The sequence below is a fragment of the Helicoverpa armigera genome, chromosome 18 (assembly GCF_030705265.1).
Source record: "Helicoverpa armigera isolate CAAS_96S chromosome 18, ASM3070526v1, whole genome shotgun sequence".
Lineage (NCBI taxonomy): Eukaryota > Metazoa > Arthropoda > Insecta > Lepidoptera > Noctuidae > Helicoverpa > Helicoverpa armigera.
Window position 1 is genome coordinate 842,472 of NC_087137.1, and position 23,612 is coordinate 866,083.

Sequence of the window (23,612 nt, forward strand, 5' to 3'; positions counted from 1 at the left end):
TAAATAGCAAATAATGTCATAGATCCTGAAATGTGTTTTAATATTAATATCCCAATTCATGCCAGTATGATTATGAGGTACCTACAGTTTGTTTCTTTATGATAGGTACCTTATCTCTGGATCTACGGATACAAGCGTTCTTTTTGAATAAGTATCGTAGACTAAATTTAATCCAGGTATAAGAATTAATTCTTGCGGGATACCGCCTGGTGAATCAGCGCAATCGGCTAATCGCAGTCACTTACCTAATACTTACCAAAGTTTCCATCGATTTTGGAATGATCTTTCACGTGACGTCAGTCAATAAGTCACTACCACATCAATGTCTGTCCAGCCAGTAATCCGTTAAACATATAAACATATGTATAAATAAACAACAATATGTGCCCGATATAGTCCACTGAATACAGTATGGTTATTTCGATGCGTCTGTGAAAAAGCCGCGTCAACAGTTGTATGTAAACATTGAACTGAAATACATTATACTGGGGCTTATTCTGGTGGTACAAAGAATTCTGGTTAAATTAATAACAACAAGCTTCGTATATAAAATATAGGAAGACGTATACAATTCTACGTGTTTACAAAAATGTTGACTCTTACCTCACTCTAGGTACTCTAGAATTTGATATCGCCTGCAATTTGAAGGAAACACGTTAAAAACAACGTAGTTTGATGGCGAGAAGCAGCCTCGCACCCGAGTAAATATTATTCTGATGTTAAACTATATCACTGACAAGTTTCTTCAAACTCTGTTTAGCAATTTGCGCTTGGAAAAGTATCAAACAAACATGTTTTTAATATCAGTGTGATATTAGTGAAGAAGGTGGACCGACGACCTTATAAAGGTCGCCGGAAGACGCTGGATGCAGGTCGCCTCCAACAGGTATCTGTGGAGATCTAAGGGGGAGGCCTATATTCAGCAGTGGACGTCCTATGGCTGAGATGATGATTAGTGAAGATGAATTCGAGCATATTATCCTATAAGCTTTTGGTTTTTTCTATGAAAATATTTTAAAGAATATAATAATATGTAGTAAAATCAGAATAAGTACAACTATTGATCTCTTATATCACTGCTATATTTACTAGGGCATGGTTAACATCCGGATTTGCCAGGCAACACGTAAATAGACATGTTTGGTTATACACGGAACCGTTGAATCAAACAGATTCAATTAGCACCAGAGTGCGGTTAAGCGCGTATGTTTCATGTTAAAAGCTCATTAAAATATTGCAATTAAAATAGTATTTGTGTGTTACTTAAAGTTACTCTAATAACAGTGGTATGCAATTTTAGGCTTTAAATCCAAGGTTCATTCTTTGAATTGAGATTTTTTGGGTCATTGTGGACGAGACAATCTTGCTGTGCCCGGCAGGGTCCATAATTGTTACCCACCAACTTTGTATACATTATGGAATGCAATAAAGTATTGAGTATCGAGACTGGTTCGATGTTATTGTAGACATACTTACAGACTACTGAAGCTTGGGCTGTTCCCCATAAAAATAGTAGGTCAAATTCAAATGAATTTAGCAATTTATTCGTCGGGTCTATAACTACATAGATTGACAACTCAATGACACAAAAATATGAAGACTGCTTTATTGTTTTGGAAACAAATATAACATGGAAAACATGGAGATATTAAAAACTTCACTGATATGCTACACTTATAACTAAATAAAATAAAATAACAATGTTAAACTAAACCTTACCATACCTGAAATGTATTTCGAGTGGGCATCAAAACCACGAACAGGTAGTGAAAAAGCCAAACGTTTAGCCACTACGCCTGTCAGTCAACCCGTCAAAAACAGCAATGTGAGATGCAGCGAACTATCTCAGTACAATAAACGTTGTATTCATAGATTTAGTCTACAAACTTCTAATCTTTGTCGTAACGATGATCATGTTGAATATAATAATTATCCCTCGCCATCGGAACTAGTCTTATAATCTCATGAGAATCAGAGTAAATTATATTATTAGCACTGTCAAAAGTGATGCCTAGCACTCCTTGCACGTTGATAACTTTCTTTACCTTTTGAATCACTTTGGTAACAATGAAAATGCCATCTTCACTGCAAACGTGAACATATCCATTCATATCTGTAGCAATACCCAGAAACCTTGGATGATCTCGCAACAATACCGGCTTGTTGTCATCATGCTTTATACCGAACAGACCAGTACCATTTATAAAGAAAATGTTATCTTCCTTGTCCATAACAAACTGATGGACAATATCCTTTTTAAGCTCAGGAACAGACCTTATTGTCTTGTTTTCATAATAAAATGCACTGAGGCTAGGAAACTTGATGAAGTATATCCTTTTCTTGACGAATAACCACCAAATGTCCAGATTGTTGATGTTGAGTCTCTGCAGGCTTCTGTTCGGGGCATTGTACTTGTAGATGCCATGACTGCCTCCAAAGTACATCTCTCCTGTAGTCGGATCGTTGGCGATGGCAAAAGCATCTTTGACTCCTTTCAACACGCTGATATTTTTGCTTTCGATGTTTAATATTGCAGGCACGTACTCCCCTTGTCCGAAATCGAAGCTGAAGTACAAAGTGTTGGTAGTCCTGTCCACAGACAACTGGTTCGGACTATGAGCGATGGAAGTCAAAATTTCCTTTACGTAGCAATGTTTGGTCGGATCCGTAGAAACAACATCACAGTATTTTGTTCTATGTTTCGCTTCGATACTCACTATTAGAAAAACGAAACCGTAAAGTCTCATCTTCTGTTTTGAATTTTAAACGAGCAGAAAATTTTATCCTTTCGGAAATATGGGTCAAAATGATATTGCAGTTTTGCGGAACTGGAAGTAGTTTGAACGTTAAACGATGCTTGATATTAAATTGGCTTTAAACAGAAACGTTGCCAGAATTTTAAACTGATTCCAATGTCTTTGCACTCCATAAACTGTATTATACTATTCGACTATTTTTGGTAGCACTAGTTTTTTTTTTAAATTGTTAAGTCGTATTTTTTCCACATTTCTAGACTTTCACAGGGTTAGCACTTTACAGTTTGAGTAACAAGCTAATAATGCGAGTGTATGCCTCAGCGTAATTACTGTTCACACAAACAATGAAAGTATTTGTAAATATTGAGGTTAATAGGATACGTATAGTAATAATAAATTGTTGGAACGACGGATGATATCGGGTGTCTCACGAAAGAATTTATTCATACACTGGAGTTATTATAAGTTGATATACGCTGATGACTTTTGTAATATTATTTTGAAAACACTGTTTTGTTCCCTATCGTGGCTAGTATATATGCCCTTGATGTTGTGGGAAAAAATAAGAGCAAACAGTGTGATGATGACATAAATACACTGGAAACATCTTTCCTAGAATTGTAGGAAATTATTTATATTGTTTTAGTTAAGTTTTACTTAGTAGGTAAAAATAATATTAATAGGCTAGTTTCCTAAAAAATAATAATTAGTCCGTCTTGTAGATTGTCCAAAATTAAGCGATACGTATTTTTTCTTTTTTAAATCGGATCAGAACTTGTTATGATATAGCGTGTTAAAGTTGAGTGTGACGTCACAAGTTGCTACAATTTTCAGGACACTGTGACGTAAAAGGCCCCCACTCCTAATTTTTGAAGCGTATTATCTTTGTCATATTATGTTTCATTAAAAAAAGAAAAAATACGTATCCAATATTTTTTGATTATCTAAAAAGCGGACTAAATATTATTTCATTATTTCGACCCTGGACACTACCCTATTATAACTTTCACAGCGAATAGTTAAATTTAACTAAATACGATATTCACCAGTTTATTTACAATAATTTTTCATTTTCTTATCTCCCAGTGACGCCATTTAAGCCCCGCTCACGCGAACACCTCATGGTTATGTTAAAGCTCTATAAAAACATCGTAACATCCCAAATGATGACTTATTCATAAATATAAGAAATAAAAGGAACGTAATCTAAGTGATAAAAATCAGCATAAACAATAAACTATGTAAGGGTTGCTGTCAGAAGTCGCGCCGTAAAACGACATCGTGAAATTTAATAGGCTGCGGATTACTTTGGGTCACTCTCGTAGGGAATAAATGTATCCAAACTAATATTATAAATGCGAAAGTAACTCTGTCTGTCTGTCTGTCTGTCTTTTCTTCACGCCTAAACTACTTAACCGATTTGTGTGAAATTTGGTACAGACATAGTTTGAAACTTGAGAAAGGACATAGGATAGTTTTTATTACAAAAAAAAAAAAAAAAAAAATATTCCGGACATATAGCGCCATCTATTGGTCAAATCAAAAATCTGCTGGTAGTCACTATTCCACGCGAACGAAGTTGCGGGCAAAAGCTAGTATGGGAATAAATATCGGAATTTACTTTTAAGTTTATGAATTTTTCCTTCGTTGCGATTTAGAGTTAGTTAGCTCAATGTATGCCTAAAGTATTGACAAGTTAACGTCCAGACTCCTTTTAAATGTTTCTCTTTATCGACGAATTCTGTATTTGGAGTAGAATATCTCGATACGTAGGACTTATCCAGATTTATTTTCTAACTGAGATTTCAAACAACGACGTACAGTGTTTTTTTTTTTTAAATTAATGCTCTTGCTCTAATTTATAAATATGACACTTTTATAAATCAAATCTATATTCACGGGATACCAAAATAAATATTTATGTATGTAGTAGAAAAACCTCCCTGTTCAAAAATTACTCTGTGGCGTCGTCTTCAAAAACGTATCTTAAAACAGCAAAGTTAGCTGGTTTGTCGGTAACCTTATTGCCCCAAAAGGACCGTAACTTGCGTCCAAATTTAATTATCACTCATGAAAGTAAATTGGTAGGAGAAACGTTTGCTTGAGAAAACGTAACGAGATTACGAAGGTCTGTATGTAAAACAAGAACACCCTGTAGCTATGCGGATATGTTCACTTGTAGGAAACTCTAGTTTTAATAAGTATGTGATTTTCGGTTGAGCCTAAACTGTATTTTAATATAATACTTTCCGCTGCTTCGATTGTGTTAATTGATGCAAACATTATTTTTACTTTTAATAAAACCTGTTTATGAAAAAAAAATGCAAAGCGTGTCATTTGAAAATGAAACTAATAAAAAAATACGAAATAGATTTTTTTGCTAAATTCATTACCAAATATAAAATAGGGTGAAACGGGAGCCATCCGATAACGTGCCGAATTGGTGACGTAAAATCCTTGTACTGATGTTAGATAATTTGTATTGTTGCCTAAAGTGAAATAATTGATATTTTATCAGAGTGACTGTAACTACCGTAAGATAAGGTTAATCATATAAAAAAAAAGAAATTATTACGTATTCTTAATTTTTTTTATATTGTCCACAATTTTTTTTTACTTTTGTATGTGCTTGTATAAATGCACTAAGTACTAAATATTCTATTGTCTATACATAGCAAGTGTCTTCAGTCTTCAGGAACACCCAAAAACTGTTTAGCTAACATAATCCAACTTTAGGATGCAGCCGACCCCACGGGTAGAAACTACTTATAAACACAAAGTATGCTTTTAGCAGCTGATGAGTTCTTACTGAATATAAGTAATACAGATCTCCCACTCTCGCAAACATTAAAATATTATGCATTTCACTTTGAGACTCGCTCTGCTTTAGAAAACTTAATTAAAATATAATAAATTTTAAAATGGTGAAGTTGTTTCACCTTTTATACACTCGCGTTCATTAAAACGTGGACACAGAGAAGAAAAAATTTTATTTTTTGTCTTTATACGGATGTGCAAAGCTTGCATATTTTTCTTTACTTTTGTTGTAAGTAAAAAATACAGGAAACATACGAGGGTATCAAATGAAAGAGAAACATTTCTATCTCAGAATTTCTTTAGCGTGAATTCTACGACAAAATATGAGCTAGCTTCGTGGACACAGTTTTGCAGTGAAAAATATTGAGATTTGCAACAATGTTTTTTAATTATAAAATATCTCATACTTATACATAATCCGGAATCCAACATTCCTTTCTACTTTTATCCACGTTGTTCCACATCAGCAGTAGAAGTAACCTATATCTGCGGATTCACATAAAATTCAGCCGTTGAAGTTGGCAAAAGTTTAATTTTAAACTCGGCTCACGTATGGAGTTGTAAATGGTGATTTTCGCGAGTCAAGTGAAAAGTTTAGTGGGCTCCAGACTCCTAACTCAGACGTGGCTATCCTCCAAAATGGTGGTTGCAAAATTCGTTGCATTTTTCTCGAAAAGACGTAGATTTTCTTCGCCAATTTCGTGGTTACTTTAACGGAAATTATATGCATATAGAGTGGTATTTGTGAGCAAGCTCTAATGTTAGAACGGAGCAAGGAATAGAGGGATTTTGTTTTTATTTCAACGTTAGAGAACCAGCTGGCGCTTGTATGAAATGGTTGTATAACTTCCATTTCTGGAGTAAAAGAAATAGAAAAAGACGTGAACTGAAATCTTACAAATACCTACTAGTGAGGAAACAACATTTTAATACGTAGAAAATGGTAAAAAAACACTAAAGTTGGAAAAGCTCAGCGGCACCAAATAAATATGTCCGCCAGTGTACCTGAAACATAAAATACATTTTATGTGTAAATTTTTGAGTAGCTGCATTCTGCCGTCATTAATCTGCGTGTATTTACACAGCGTGGCGCTACACTGTTGATTTTACAAGGTATCCACTTTAAAACATTATGGGCTTCGCAAATAAAGACACAATCCACGAAAACCAACCTTAGCTCACTCATCATAAGGTCCATTTTAACATGTAATGATATCAGTATTAAGCACAGCAAAAGTTGGTAAGAATTTTCATTATTAAAAGTAGTTTTGTAAAAACGTAAAAGTTTCTCAAACTGTTGTGAATTGTTTGTCCGACAAGGGTTTTTGCATTTCTGTTTGTTCGTGAACTTTCTTGCTTTACGAATGAGTTACGAGTGATTTTTCAAGTTGTTTCAACAGTTTTAATGAAAGCACAATGCGCTTCTTTTCATATTTTTGAGGAACTTTATTAAATTTTATAGTTGTTTTGTGTGCACGGTACCTATTGTAATAATGCTCTGGTCTCTGCAGTAGCTAGTTTTATTATTAAATAAGTAGCAAAAACATCTGAAGTGAATAACATTGTTCTTGACACCAAAGAAGAAACATTTTTTTTTCTATTTACTTATTTGGCTACGAATTACAAAAATGTAGCAGGTCAAAAGTTTGATCGGGGTCTTTGAGTATGGTAGTAACGATGAGCACGTAATAACGATCAAGTACTGGCAACGTTATGTGAGGGCTTTTCTTCTAAAACAAGATACGAATGATAATCCTCTCTATCTCATATCCAACCTTTAAACTTATCTGCCAAGACCTCACGCCTCACGCGACTTAATAAAACTCGTAAATTATACACACGCGCCTCAAATTACAACATTTTAATTCAAAATGGCGGCGGCTACGGTCTTTTGTGCCCCAATTACATAACATTTTGGATTTCATTTTACAGGGACTAAGATACCCAAGTGTTCTGTTTCAGGGTTAAAGGATCACGTTGTCGAGTCTGAAATTTTTGCTTTTATAATAGGTTGTTTTCATTGTAAGTTTTAAGAGCTATTGAACTTTGTGTTGTGAATTTTTAAACCAAAGTTGATGCCATAGTGAGTATTCTTCTAAAAGCAAATTTATTCATTTGTTGTAGCATGGCTAGACTCAAGAATCATGATGGTAATTTGTTTTTAATATTTTCTCTCTCAAAGACAGCACACTATATTTTATTTAATTCCTACTACTATAATAACATTAATTACAAAACATTAGCTGAAACACTAACAACCCAGTTAAATAGAAACCCTTACTAATGAAACCTTCCAAATGACCTTCGTTCTAAAACCCCACATGGCCAAAAGTCAGCTAAAATTCGTTTGCAAAAGATTTTAAACAAAGGTCGATTAATATGCCCGCAAAATGTGGACACATTTCGATAAAGATGTAGGGCATGAGACCTTCATAGTGAAGAACAGAAGGTTCATTTTATTTCAAGGTCAAGGTCAACTGGAATAAAAATGTTTATCTGATAAAGAATATAATTTAATCAGAGAAATAAATGTAATAGACACGTAGAGAAGAAAGATAAATACATATTTATTTTTTACACATAAATCATTAGGTATTTTGTGTTATATCAACCTTCGAATGTCTGTCGATATGTACATGTTGGAATTACCTATATCTTATTATGCTTTTGTTTTAAGTGAGCCTTCGGAAAACACCTACATTTAACCGTTTACCCAAAATTAATGAAAACGCAACGTCTTCCCGAAACAATTCATCTTTAAACAGCTGCCTCCTTCAACGATACGGCTAGGCTTTTGATTGATTAATTGTTGTTATTTCACTTTAACTCAGCAAAATGGTAATTACTGTATCGCTAAGATTATTTAGGACTGGACCGTTTATCTTGATTGGCGGTTCTCCTTGTTTGCTTAAGAGGAGAATTATAGTTCATTGTTTAGGTTTAACTATTGTTTATGGTATAGATTTGGTTGAAATTATTTTTTATGTACCACGCGACTTTTCTTGAATACATTTGAGTGAAAAACTCCATTACCAATTTGCTTTTTTTAAGCGAGTATAATAAAATTTATTTAATTCTATTTCTGTTGATGGAAAGGCTTTACAAGTCGCCGTCAATTAACCCTTTTTCATGTGATTAGAACCTTTTAAACTAAGAGAAAGGTATACGTTCCTTTTCAGCTTTTATATTTTCCTTGCTTTAAGTTTTTACTTAGAACCGACGTTGTGGTCCATTTGCAGTGGCTTGGCTTGTGTTTGTTCGCAAAACATTTTGACATGCAAGCCACGTAAGTTGGAGCTAAGTAGAGCCACTTACTTGATCTCTGTCCGACGTAAGTTAAAGTTCAAATGAACTGGACAGTGGTTAGGTTGAAGTAGATTAATGTTTTGTGTATGTTACGTACATGTATCCTGATCCGTATGTTTAATTTAATTCAGTATTTTGCTGCCTGTCTGGCAATCGCACCAAGAATAACATGATTGAGAGAGACCTGGGCAGGTGAATCTAAGTTAGAATTTTTTTAACCTAGAAATCTTAAAAAGCCTAAAAAATTGGATTTTTCATCAGTCATCTGTAAATTGTTATGTAAAACATTTCTGTATAATTTTCTGATTTAAAAAAACCAGGACCAGAACCGGAACCAGAAGAGGCGGTTTTTATTCTGTAAGTCACAAACAATGCAGGCAAATACTTAGGTTTCGTTGGTTTGTTTCGGGTGTGGTACAAATATTTGGTTCTACATCTACAAACAGTATGTTTGTGTGTTTGTATAAACGCAATCGTGGGACAAATACTGCATTCCGCACATTTACTAGTACGTTATGTTTGAAACTATTTGATTCCTGTCCTGTTTACTGATGCTGAAACTAAGTTTGCTTGCAATGTCTGAACAGACTTAGATGAAATACATGAAATCTGCGGACACATAATAAAACTGTGTCAGACAGACCTTCGAATATTGCACACAAAAATTTAATTCTTTTCCACGTAACTCTTGTAAAATTTCGAAAAATATTCTTCGTGCCAAAATTGCTACAGTTTTTCGTTTCCATATGAAAAAGAATGGTACTTCCAATTTATCGGCTTTTCCGAATTTCCGAGTGCGGACTTTTTCCTACCTTTGGGCTACGTTCGATGGTCCAGCGAACACAGTTAGCTGAACGAAATGAATAAAAAACTACCGAAGAGTAGCTTCCCAAACACTTTTGGAAAAGTCTAGTTTTTTGGCAAGGAATTTCGTGTCTGGAACTATGGGGAAAAGATTTTTCTATATGTTTATCTACATACAAGTACTAAAAGTACATTAGGCCAATAATGGTCTATAGTACAGACATTTTTCTTTGGTGTCTAGGTATATGAAAATAGCTCTTTGAATGAAGGATTAGTAAGGGTTTTTTGGATTGCGTACCAGTTATTATTGCCATATTTAAAATGTTTATTCTAGTTGTACTTCTGTCAAAAGGTAAAATATGTGAGATTTTTTATTTTCATACTCGAAGACATAGCCTGTAATTAAATGCCTGGTGATAAATCCCTCAGTAACTGCTAGCTTCAAATTACGTAACCGTAAATCGAGTATACAATTTTCCACACAGTTTCCCAAGGAAAAACACTAACCTCAATATATCTAGTCCTTAACAACGAAACTAAACAGTGGAGCAAATATAAACATCGGTTGCTAAGTACACTCGGCGACCCAAGTTTTTGTGAACCCTAACAAAATTCCCCAATATTCGGCCAACTTCGGCAAATTTCGGCAAAGTTCGGACGTTTAGGTAACAATAAAAGTTGTAACAAGTTAGAAGACTAATCTAGGCGCTTACTTCGATGTCAGTATTTATTGTTAATGCTGTTTTTGGGAACTTCTGACGTTTCTTTGTTTGATATGTACGACCTTCAGACTTGGGTTAGAACTTCGTGCAGAATTATTAGGGACAATGACGAGGGACAAAATTAAGTTTTCTTTTGTTATCTTTGTTGGTCTATATTTAAAGGGTACGCGTGGTCGATTACAGTTACATACTTGGAAATAATAAAAAGTAGTTCAAAGCTTATTTTGTTGTTAGGATCAGTTTAGCCTAAATTTTTTCCCAGCGTTAAATAGATTATTTTAAAGAACAATTTACATCACTTTGTCATTTAATTGCAATTGTCACTAATTAGTGGCATTTGACACAGGCCCACTTGATGGACAGTCACGTACCGAACTGCAATCAAATCAGGTTTAGTGTCAAGAGTTATTACTGGTCGAATTGAAACACCTAGCAATTGAAGAGGGGATGTTGCATTACAACCAAAGACTACAAAACCATTACAACATACTCGTATAGAACAAAATCCTCCGCTATTTATTATGGGATTATACCGCTTATACTTACGTGGGAATAGGTATCTAGGTTGGACAGATGTACATATCAATTTTGAAAAAAATCCTCCTTCTTCTTGAGAAGTCGGTTAAAAATTAGAATATTTTTAATTGAGCCAATCTCATTGTAACAATTTTCATGCAAGCAGCTAACAGATTTTTATACACGTTACAGAATTTCCTTCAAATCGACTTACAACCCCATCACTCGCTTTATAAACTATCACTTGAAGTAATAAGAGTTACATTGTAAGTTACTGTCGCGGTGTAACCCGTCAGTGCAGCGGACAATATGGACACAGCTTAACAACTGTTTGAGCTGTGTGCCAGAGAGGTGGGAGTCACTTATAGGGTTGTACCCCTTATAAGGTAATAGGTAAAGATTAGAATCTTTTTATTTGAGCCAATCTAATTTTGGCAATTTTGATTTAAGCAGGCGTAACAGATTTATACGCCCAATAGAATTACCTTCAAATCGACTTACAACCTCATGAACTAGCACTTGAAGTAATAAGAGTTACATTGTAAGTTATTGTCGCGGTGTAACCCATCAGTGCAGCGGACAATATGGCGGGTTATAGCCACGTTAACCCGGGACACAGCTTAACAACTGTTTGAGCTGGGGGACAGAGAGGTAGGAGCTAGTTATGGGGTTATACCCCTTATGCTCACTTCGTAACAGGTAACTGCACAGTAAGTGAAAATAAATTGAGAATTTCCTTCTTTTTGGTAAGTTTAAAATCAGATTTTTTTCATTTATTTTACCATCTAGTTGCACATTTTACAAACAGACGTAAAGATAAGTCGGAAGGGAAGTACTTATTATTTAGCGCAAGTTTTCTGTGTGACTATGTATATGCAAAATCAATTTACCAATCAATCTATTTGATAGGAAAGATAGAAAGCTTTAAATATTTTCGCAGACCGATAGAACACTTTGACGCATCCAATCTACCCTCAACACAATCTAGTAAGAGGTTTACTACCAGCGAAAATTATCACGCACACCGTCAAACAAATTCACACTTTCCACCTCAGACATAGAGTTCACAATCCCAAAGCCAAGGTGTCGATATGTACCTATTGTGCAATTTATAGTGTAAGCGCCAACAGATGGCGTTGGGGTTGCAGGCTGACCTGAAACTGCTCGTCTCGACTACTGTAAAAAGTGTAACTTACTTGAGGAAAATTGCAAGAAATGTGGTGTTTCTGTTACATCATTTTGTGTGATTTGAGATCAGTTCTTAGTGAGTTACGTACGACAACTTGACATGACCACCTGAATATCTTAAGTAAAACGCCTTACTTAGATTCAGGTATTGATTGCACAAGTCTAAACAATGAGCTGACATACAAAGTTAAGACTAAGAACCCCTTTTTTTCTAAGTCGGTTACTAATAGTCACGGAAGATCTGAAGAACACATTGCAATATTGAAAGGGTTCCTTTTCACTTTTTTTTGCTTACTGTTACAGCCTTTTTATCATCCCACTGCTGGGCACAGGCCTCCTCTCACACGGAGAAGGAACTCTTTTTTGCTTAGTGAACATAAAAATAACGTAAATCATTTCTACCCCTGCTTCTAATAAAAAAAAGTTATTCATAGATCGTTAAAGATTCTAGAAACATCAGATAATGATGTAGGTATGTACGGCAGAGTAACACGTAGTTTAAAATGTAACATATTGTCGGGGCGCGCGCTAAAGTGATAAATTGTGTACGATAAGAGACAGCCGCGAATGGAATACCATTATGTGGTTCTGTTTTACACAATTTCAAATATACATACGTTAGAAGTATAAAGATATTATTTACTTGGGTTCTACTTTGTAGTTACATATTTAAAATTCTAATCGTAAATCAGATTTGGGAATTCTGGATTCTGGTGTGTGAGAAATGATGTCTACTATATATAATGATGCAGCCAACTGGTTAAAATAGCCATTTAATTCAACTATGTAGTTGTTTATTAATAAAGAATAGCTATTTTAGTAAACTATTTGTTTAACTGAATGGCTAATTTGCTAAAATCGCTGTGACATGAATATTAATTATGGAGTTTTTTAACAGTGCCCTGATATTTTGTAGACTCTCTACATCTCATCTTATGGAAGTTATGACCACATAACTATAAAGCTAAAGCTTATTATTTGACCCTAGAAATGCGGAATTATATAAAAAGCATACATTATAAAAAAATACGACATTACGTGGGAGTGCATTTGCATGTAGATATTTTCGCAAAATGAATACTGTATCCTTCTCCATGTGAGAGAAGGCCTGTGCGTAGCAGTGGGACGATAAAAAGGCTGTAGCGAATACTATACACTTAGTGGTGAAAGAGCGCATACGTCTTCTTTCAAATAAACTGAATTTATCAATGTTGATCTACTAATTGCACCCAGTATGTAGATCCCAATTAGCAGATAAATTCTCAAACCGTTGCATCGCTGCAGTTTGACAAATTCGTGCTTGCTCAGTGCAGTGCAGATTTATGACTACAGATGCACTTTGCACCCTGGTATTGCACTAATCTACACTATTAGGAATTGGAGTTGGGAATTCGGAGGTACTATGCTGAAATGTAGTTAATTAGTACGATTTATTAACTAGGTGTCTATTGTATTTGGTTTTATGCTTTTACTGTTAATTATTCCCAGTATGCTCATTACTGCCTGTATGTTACTCTGCTATACTTTGTGACAAAATTGCTGAATCGATACAGGCTTATTTAGGAACTGAGTTTTGGAAGCAGATTTATCGTAAAATTTGGGAGTTTTGGGATATATTAAGAATTATTTTCTCTGTTTACTCACAGAATAGACTAACACTTAAGCATGGTAAATTGACTACTTCTTAAATTACCCAATTTATGTAAAATCAGTCATCTTTCTCAGAAAGTTGAGGATTGATTTTTACAACTTTACCTTTCTCTCACATTATTCCTGAATACACCTACATCTGTGAATATAAACGACGTTGGAAAGATCACGAGCTACCCGATACTCAGCGATATCTTGATAAGTACAGCACCGCCGCGGGCTCTCCGCAAAATGAACAAAAAATCAACCACCGCTGGAGTTTACTTTTTACTAACTTCCAGTGACGGGAAGTGGGGTGGAGTCGACTTAGCAGTTGTGTTTTTCTTTAATTTGGATCTGTAAAAGCCTGTCGAGGTGCAAAAGCAATCATTGACGCGAAGCAAGTTAACACTTTTTATTTTGAAAACATGGTTTTCGGTAAGCATTACAAATTGTCAGATTTGGTTAAGATGATGTCCTTATTGACTTTTGAGTCTAGATAATCGGTTAAAAAATCTTATAAACTAATCCTCAATTTTAACTCACTTGTACGTATTTTTTTATTTTATTAATGCAGGTTTCATACAGGTAATTAAAGTCTTAATTAATTGAAGATCATGCTTAAGAAAAAAGAAAAAAAAAACAAAGATAAACTCTATGGATTTTCGTAGCCAAAGCATAAAGTTTAAACCCCATTGAATACAATTGCTATGCTTTTTAAAACGCGTTTGACTTCTCCTTTCAGTAAAAATTATATTCGAAAAGTAATTTTTAGAAGGAATAACTTGCTTCGAGAGTTTGTCAAGATGTTTTTCTTTGTTCATTGAGTACTTTGAAGTTTTTATGAGTTGGTGCCGCGCATTTATACGGTTCACGGGCCATTGGTTATTTTTAAACTTTTTTTTATATTGGCTCACGTTGTTGGTGTTTGGTGCTAAGGGTGTCTGCGGAATTTGTTGCTAATTTTAGGGTAGGCGCGATGTTTAATCAGTGGTGGATAGTTCAAGTTAGGTTATTCTTGCCTTGATGGTTTAAGCAGTAAGGGAAAAATTAGGGTAATGTACCTATGTTGTAGTAGAAATAAATTTTGCTGTGGGAAAATATTACACTGTTTTCAACACACGCGTTATCTTTACGTAGCACAATTGTAATGAAAATATTAATATTGAAATGCATGCATAACAAACTTCTACAGTCTGCATTGCACGTGTCGGGCGTAACCGCGTTCTTAGCGTTGTATCTACGATGCCACGTTGTAGTACCGTGGGACAAAAAAGCTTTAGAATACACATATTTGAAAAAAAATATTGCATTTTTTTCATTTTAATTTTCAACATACATGATATAGGATATATATTATCACTACATAGTATAAAACAAAGTCGCTTTTTCTGTCCCTATGACCCTTTGTACGCTTAAATTTTTAAAACTACGCAACCGGTTTTCATGCTGTTTTTTTTAACAGATAAGATAAGATTTAAGAGGAAGGTTTATAAATATGTATAATAACAGACATTTAATAATAGGAAAATACTGTTATCCCGTGCGAAGCCGGAGCGGGTCGCTAGTTTTTTTATATTTTTCACGATAAAGAGAGGATTTTAAGTCCTTTCTTTTGTTTATTGATATGAAAAAGGGTTGGTTTTGATCTTAAATTATTATTAACGATTGTTTTTATTTTAACGTTTTGATTTCTTTCTATAGGAAAATAACTTTCTTTTCACGTATCTCATCATAAAACTACGTATAATACTACGTATAACATCATAAATCTAACTATTGATAGAATAGTTATTTTAAGCTTTTTTGGTAGCTTTGATAAAAGAGAAAAAACTAAAAGTAATCCCCGATTTAAGAAGTAAAATTGCTGGCGTCTGTTTATTTTAGGTGTATTTTCGTCTACACAAACTTATGTGTTGAATACAAATTTGTTATCCTATACAAATTTTATCGTCCCTTTTTCACCCCTCGGGCATTGAAGGATCTCCAAAACAAACCAGGTTGGCAAGTACACAGACAGTGGGTAGATAGTTAGACCCGATTATATAAAAGCTACGTATGTAATTTTAAAATTATTTTGCCTGCCGCATCTATGTATATGTATTAATTTAACAACGTGTCTAAATAGTTTTTTTTTACAATATCTGAGGCTCTTCTCAATAAGAAGCGCAAGTTTTCTTTCTACAAAATTATTAAAACTTGATATTAATAAGGCAAATAAATTATTCAACAAACGACGAATATATTTTAGAGTAGGTAAGCTTCTAAAATCCTTGAAGTTATTACTTCAGGTGAAAAATTAAGAAACCAGCTGTTAGCAAACACATTTTTCTATCTTATTTAATCTAGCGACTTTCTATTAAACGTAAGGAAAGCTCCATATTTCATACGTTTTTTGAACGTAATTCATATTTCAGCTTTGAAAGCAATCGACTAAACTTAGGTAATATTATAGAGCTGATAGATTTATTTATTTGCAAAGAATGTAGGTAATTACTTAATAATATGTTACAATACTTCTTATTCCACCCGTGTACGTTCTGTCTTACTGGCATGCAAACATTATAACTGATGTTATAAAAAAAAAAATGAATTTAAACAATATTTTAGTGTAAGATGACCGTACCAGGACTCACTGACGGAAACCTTTTCGGTAAGAATCATGAACAGACTATATTAATTTGCTATCCTTACATCAGTCAAAGCAACATTTTTATTCAAATGAATATTCAGAAAATATTGCTGTTCATAGGTTCATGTAATAAGTGAGGTATTATAATTACAAGTAAATTCTGGAATACATTCCTATAACACAGTCATTGTCCATTTTAATAAAATACGCTATCCTATCATGATATAACATCAAAATGTAAACCTATCTCATATTCATTCAAAAATAACTATGTAATATCAAAAATACGTGTCAAAATTTCCATAACAACATATGAAGGGATCTCAAAACCCATTTGTAAGCATCTTACGAGCGGTATAGCACAAAAAAACTTCAAATAAGTCTATAACAATATCATACTTATGTCCTAAAACGACGATTGGTCGTGTTCCACCGGTCATTGTAATCCGTTCCAATACGATTACTTGTCCGTGATCCGATTACCGAACTTACTATCCGGGTAAGATCTCCGGTTTGACGCCCACGCTGACATCAGTTGAATATGACACCCTCTTTTATTTGTTTAGGGTTTTTTTTAACGAGCTTTTACCTCTGATTTCATCCGCGTTCTACGGACTGGGTATTTAAATGCCTTTAGAGTCACACTTGTGTCTAGGTATAGTTTCATCTAAATCAGTTATTATCTGCGCTATTTTGGTGTGAAACTTTCAGCCTTGTGAAATATATCAATTTCTAGCAATCAAACTTTACAGCTTTATAATAACTACAAATAAAAAGATAATTTCATTCTCACAAGCCTCTGCCTTATAATTAAACACATAGGTTATTTAATTCCCACAAACGCACTTTTAAAACCTGGCTAAAGAAATGACGTCTGTACAAAAAAACATACGAAAAACGAGTCGTACAATTTCTCATCATATTTCTACGTCGTTCGTCTCATAACTCAGACGTGTGTGAGTAATCTTGAACTCGCTACGTGTCGCCATAATACGCGCCAAATATATTGTTCTGAAGTTTATATACTTTTTTCTAAATGAATGAACAGTTCAAATGGTTTTCCTTTGGCAGAGATTTTAAAGCTTATAGTAGCCGGAAAGTAATGAAAGGTTATTTGTATTTCTACGATTAATAATGTGTGTGTTTTTATGACTATTACTACTAATGTCTTAATGGCTACAACTCAGCTGTTGAACAAGGCATTTTCATATTCTTATATTTATTTGCATTGTATACTGTTACAATAGATTGTACAATGTTGAAGAGGCTTAAAGCTTAGTACAATTAAGCACTCTGTTAGGGCACAGCAAAAGAAGACAATTTTTCAATCTACTTGAAATTGTAACATCCAAATAATCTTTGTAGTGGCAGAGTTATTTGCCAAGAACTGTTAACTAGCCTACCAAAGGGCCAATTACTTACCAGGAGCACATAGTTTTGGCAGAGACATTAATCCGTTTGTCACGGTCGGGCTGTGACGTAACAGGTGGCTACATCGACTGCCCTGAGAGCTGAAAGGCCTTTGAGAGCTGGTCTCTGATTACTTTGGCTGCTAGTGACGGATTTATGGAGAAGGCTGTGGAATTGGGTAGAAATACTTCGTTTGTTTAGCAGTAAATAGATGAGGAGTGTGCAGTGATCAAAGATATGATAGATGGATTGTGTGATAGATGATATGGCTGCAGAAAGTATAACCTTCTTGTAAGATAAGTGTTTTTTTGGCAATAAACATACACGTACGTATACACAACCAATGCAACATAAGGCGTAAAATAATAATACTTTTATCTACTTAAGCTGATGTAAGGTACGGATGCTACTGCAACCCACCGCTATCCGTAGGCAAAAGCTAGTTTTAAATCCTTCTGGGAAAACTAGAATATAAAAATATCCAAAATATTTTACCATACATTTGTTTTATAACAAGTTTTCCAAAATGCCAGTCTTTATTCGAGGGTCGTTGAAATAGAGCCACTTCGCAGTAACGGTACGAGCGTATGTTTCTAAATTGGAGATTTTTTGGCCAAAGGGTATTTTGTTATTTTCGGGTAAAAATGTTATGTAAAAATATTTTGTATCCGTGTTTCGGCAAGAGTTCCGTGAAAAATATGAAGGTAAATAAAAACAGAGTAACGTAACATCAGGCATGGGTAATCAAAGGTAAATGTAACTATATAAGAGTTATACCTAACTGAAAATCAATTGAAAAAAAAACCGGCCAAGTGCGAGTCGGACTCGTGCACGAAGGGTTCCGTAAATTACAGTTAAATCAACCTATCTCAAAAACTATAAGAGATACTTTGATCAAACCAAAAATCGTTGAAAGAGTTAATTAGCATGCATCACCTCTATTTTTTTTAGAATTTTATACCCCGTAGTTATAAAAATAGAGGGGGGGGGACATACTTTTTACGACTTTGAGAGCTGATATCTCAAAAACCGTTCACTTTAAGAAAAATGTTTTTTACAAAACTTTATATCATTTTAAAAGATCTTTCCATTGATACCCCACACGGGTATGTACATCGAAAAAAAAAAATTCATCCCTCAGTTACATGTATGGGGGGCCCCACCCCCAATTCTTTTTTTTACTATTTAGTGTCATATTTTTGTAGCGGTTCATACAACACATATTCCCATCAAATTTCATCACTGTAGTACTTATAGTTTCCGAGTAAATCGGCTGTGACAGACGGACAGACGGACAGACGGACAGACGGACATGACGAAACTATAAGGGTTCCGTTTTTGCCATTTTGGCTACGGAACCCTAAAAAGGCAATGGAACGAGTCTTTTTGGGGATCGATACATAGCGAAGTTGGGGGCAAAATAAATACATAGGTACTAACTTCTATAGTCATGTTATAAGATTTCCTTTAATGATTTTTGAAGACGGTTTTTGTTCTAGTTTCTATACTTATGAAATGCCTTTTAAAAAACATGAGCATTGGTCGTCCAGGCCACTGCAATCTCTTCCAGACAAGTACTAGATGTATTTCTATTTATCTGTGTGCGGCAAATGCGTTCGATCCTATTTCAAGCTGTCATCACAGATGTGTCACGGTATAGTGGACTGTGTGAACTGTACTGATTTTTGGTCTATTTTTAGGGTTCCGTTCCTCAAAAGGAAAAAACGGAACCCTTATAGGATCACTTTGTTGTCCGTCTGTCTGTCTGTCTGTCTGTCTGTCTGTCAAGACCCTTTATTTATGTTGTTTGTTGCTAAGTATTCGTTAACAACTGAAATAAAAAGTGATATCTTTATTCTCAAATGAAAAAAACTGTTACTGCACATTCAGACAGTACTCTTGTCAGTCCTCATTAAATAATATATATTCTCAAAATCTGAATTCTAATATAAATAGATTATAGAACAATTTTTAACAAATACATAACACATTACATAACCCTTTTCTAACATTTTCTCCCTGCATCTTACTGAATAGATTCTCTAAGCAACGTCTTACAGTTTTCTAGCGCATATTCGCGCGGACGTGTCTGCTTCCGACAGAAGTCGTCCGACACGTGTTGTTGCACGCTGAGGCACTAATCTCATCGGACGTTGTGCGCGACTGTACGTAGGTCATGTTTGTTATAAAGATTGGTCGCTGTGTAAGCGGAAAAGTTTCGATGTTTTTTTCGTATAAGTGTACCTATGAAATGATAAATGACGAATGATGACTAAACATTGACGAATGGCCAACAACAAATGACCTATGACCAAACAAGCAAGGCCAATGACGAATGGCCAATGACAAATGGCCAATGACGAGTAATCAATGACGAGTGACCAATTACCAATGACGAATGGCCAATGAATTCTTTTAATTTTGATTAAGTACTGCTACCCGCTTATATTGTGACCAGTCTCAATCCTTCCGCAGTCTCAGTCCCCTGCCGCGGATATATTCTTTTATGAATATGACGTTGTTCAGCTGAAGTTACTCCTATATACCTACCCACACATATGTGCTAGTTATGTACTACATATCTACGAGAGGTTTTCTTTTATTTCACATTCAGGAAATAGGGATAATGGAATAATGGTAGATTGTACGCGGGATATCCTAGCGTTAGAATTGTTGAGATAAATGTTGGAAATTTTAGATCTGTTTTTGAGATTCAAATTGAGTTTTTGTGTTTCGTGTAGGTGGCGTGGCTGTTGCGTTTTATTTTTACAGTTCGAGGTAAAAGTAGGATATGTATTTTCCTTGTTTGAAATATTGATGCTGTTCCTGTTACCAATTGTTATGACGGTTCGAAGTTTATCCAGAAGAGGTTATTAAAACATGAAAGGCCTCTTAACCAACTGGAAATGCCAATGAGACCTTAGTTCCATCTGACACGGAACCTTCTGCATTCCTGACAACCGTCTGTAAACGTATCTGAATGGAAGCGGAACCGATGGATTCTGTATGCATAATCAAAAAGCTATTTTCGTCTGCCATTGCTCTTTGCCACTGATCCCAAATTATTCTGATGTACAATTGTACGTTATACCTAATCCGCCAGAGCGTTTTCTCTCGCGTTTCTTAGGAACTCGTCTGTGCACCAGGATAATGAGTAATAAAGCTATTTGGAAGCAAACACTGTTTTTCTTCTAAATCGATCCAGTATTTCCCGAGATAAGAGCGTTCGTCCAAAAACTCAGCTTTACAATATCAGTATATAGACGAATTATAAAACTTAGCACATAATATAATGCTACACCATAGTAATACAAAGAAAAACTACCAAAACAGAAACACCACGATGACACCAACTTTTCCGTTAGTTATAAGTTCATTGTGAAAGTTGTTAGTCATCGCGCTCAATCTAAGTTGTGGGTGACAATGTAGTCGCGGGTGACACTGAACTCACCCGGGTGACACAGCCACTTATGTAGATAAACTGACATTTGGAGCAGTTCATTTGTTAGTGATATTGTTTGGAATGTACTTTCTTATTGGTCTAAATGACGGCCATTAATGCTATTAATTGGGCTTCTGGGCAGAGGTAAATAAATGTATTTTTTAGGGGTTCTAATTTTTATGTGACTGAAAGAGTTATCATATGCGTGGTCGTTTTTCAGTCTAACTTGATGAAGCTGAGTACCAGTGTTTCACATGGAGCGACTGCCTATCTCACCTCCACAACCGATAAGAAATGTGTATCTGTGGTGGGCTAACTACTTCATGAAAATAAAATTGCAATATAGCATATATTTAGCCAAACATTTTCCAAACTGCAATCTTCCCCTAAACTAAAATCTAATGAACTGAACCCAATCCCATTGATTGTCCGCATATAGTTATGAAAGTATTCTCCCAGATTCATCCCGGGAGTGAGTCGTGAGGCTGTGGGTTATTTCATTAGCGCTTTATTGGAAATTCCCGCCATTGTGAAAGATTGTCGCTGCGCCATCTTCATTGGACCTCCGTCTTGGATTTAAAATGGCCGACGCGGCGAAGTAGGCTTTTAAACTATGCTTTAAGGCGTTTAATTAAGGATTTTATTACTCGTGTTTGCTGTTTTATTGGTTGTTGTTCTTATTAAGGTTGAAAGGGTTATTTTTAATGAAATCTCTTTATTGTTGTGGTTTTAGAAGTTTGAGTAGCGTTTTAAGGATAGTTTGTTTTTGCAGAGTATAGTGTATAGAATGATGAAGTTTATTTATACCTACATGACAACTTTGCTTGAATTTTTTTGTCTTATAATTTCAAGCAGCTACTTAGAAATGGTAACTATTTATTTACTTTCCAATTTTCCACATTGTAACCAATTTATAATCGTAACACAGCAAGTTATAGTTTCATAAAATAATGTAGTGGATAATACTGGATGCTAACTAGTTTCGCTCCCGCGTCGTTGCTTGCATTTTTTATAAGTTGCCGCAAAGTTGGGGACTTTCAATCAGGTTTTGAACTAGCTTGTGAATATTTAACGAATATATTTACGGACAGACCGACGACCTGACGATGGCAGAATATGAAAGAAGCGAGGAGTAGTATTCTGATGTGCTCATCGATTTCTATGCTAATACCTTCTGCATTTCGATTTGAGTTGGTTTCTTGAATCATAAATCTGAGAATACTGTAAAAAGTAATATTTTCTTGTATTTTCAGATAGTCTACCTACTGTAATACCTGTTTGTTCAATAGTTTTGGAAAGATGTGTACTGACTGCACAATCTTGAATGGAGTCACATTAAACGTATCACAAGTAAGACAAGGTTCTTTGATAACGATTTGAAGGGTTGAATAGAAATAAGAGACCCAGTAATAAACAAAAAATAAATCATTTTCATACCAACAAGTTTAAAAAATTACAATGCTAATTGCTTACCACAACTATATTTTCCAAAAAATAACCTATCGAACGTTTGTTAAATTCGCCATGTTAGGTAAGCTACCCCTGGTACCAAGTTGGTGCGTCACAGTTGCCCGGCGGAGTGTGAATGCTCCTCGTGCCTCACTAGCCGGGGAGACCAACCCTTGCGATTATCTCTCATTCACGCACCCGGTATAGACACGTACATACACAGATAGATACGTAGATAGGGTTGGTCAGGAACTTTGGGTAGTTGGTTCGTTTAGGTTGTTGGTTTAAATAAGGGACGTTTTTAAGAATTGAGGCCTAGACTTTTGGAACGGTATATCAAAAAGATACTGGAAACATTTCGTTTGTGTCAACATTTCATCTCTATGCTGTCAGTTAGGACCACCAGCTACATCAAAAATTGTGGTTGATGTGTTGAAGTGTTGCTTTCGATCAAGTTACAATATAAAAATTTTTATTCATTGATTTTATTTAATAGGAACAAAAACCACAAAGAAATAATACATCATTTAATTTCAAAGCGCAATATATTTAAACATCATTGGTAGCCAAAATCAATTAACAGTAGCTCATCAATTCGCTGACAGAACAGGACTTTTCGCAGCACTCATCCACAGGGCCGCGTTTGCCGCGCACGCCAGCCAGCGCGTGACCACCGTGCTGTGGCAGCCACCAGCCAGCATCTCGCTTGGACTCAGCTCCCCAGCAGACCACAGCCAGAGCCCTGGACAGCTGTCTGCCGCAGTAGAAGTTGGTACTTTCCTGGGCTGCGTAACACGTCACACAGGCCATGATGAGAGCAAAGACGAAGTAGACCTTCATGGTGATTGAAGCAGTTTTGATACTTGTAAGCGATGGAAGTTGAATGTGATGCTTCTGAGTAAACAGGAGCTTTTATACTGGCAAAACTGATTAATATGCAA

At 35.1% G+C, this 23,612-nt stretch overlaps 1 protein-coding gene across 1 annotated transcript; it reads right to left on the reverse strand.

Annotated features, from left to right (window-relative positions):
- Positions 1–1,747: 1,747 nt before the first annotated feature.
- On the reverse strand, positions 1,748–3,000 carry LOC110376732 (ommochrome-binding protein). Its single transcript, XM_021335308.3, has one exon. It carries the CDS (start codon positions 2,745–2,747, stop codon positions 1,890–1,892), a length of 858 nt encoding a protein of 285 aa, XP_021190983.1. The 5' UTR covers positions 2,748–3,000; the 3' UTR covers positions 1,748–1,889.
- Positions 3,001–23,612: the final 20,612 nt, after the last annotated feature.

Excerpts from the sequence above, each read along its gene's own strand:
- LOC110376732 (XM_021335308.3), bottom strand. The coding sequence starts at position 2,747 with ATGAGACTTTACGGTTTCGTTTTTCTAATAGTGAGTATCGAAGCGAAA.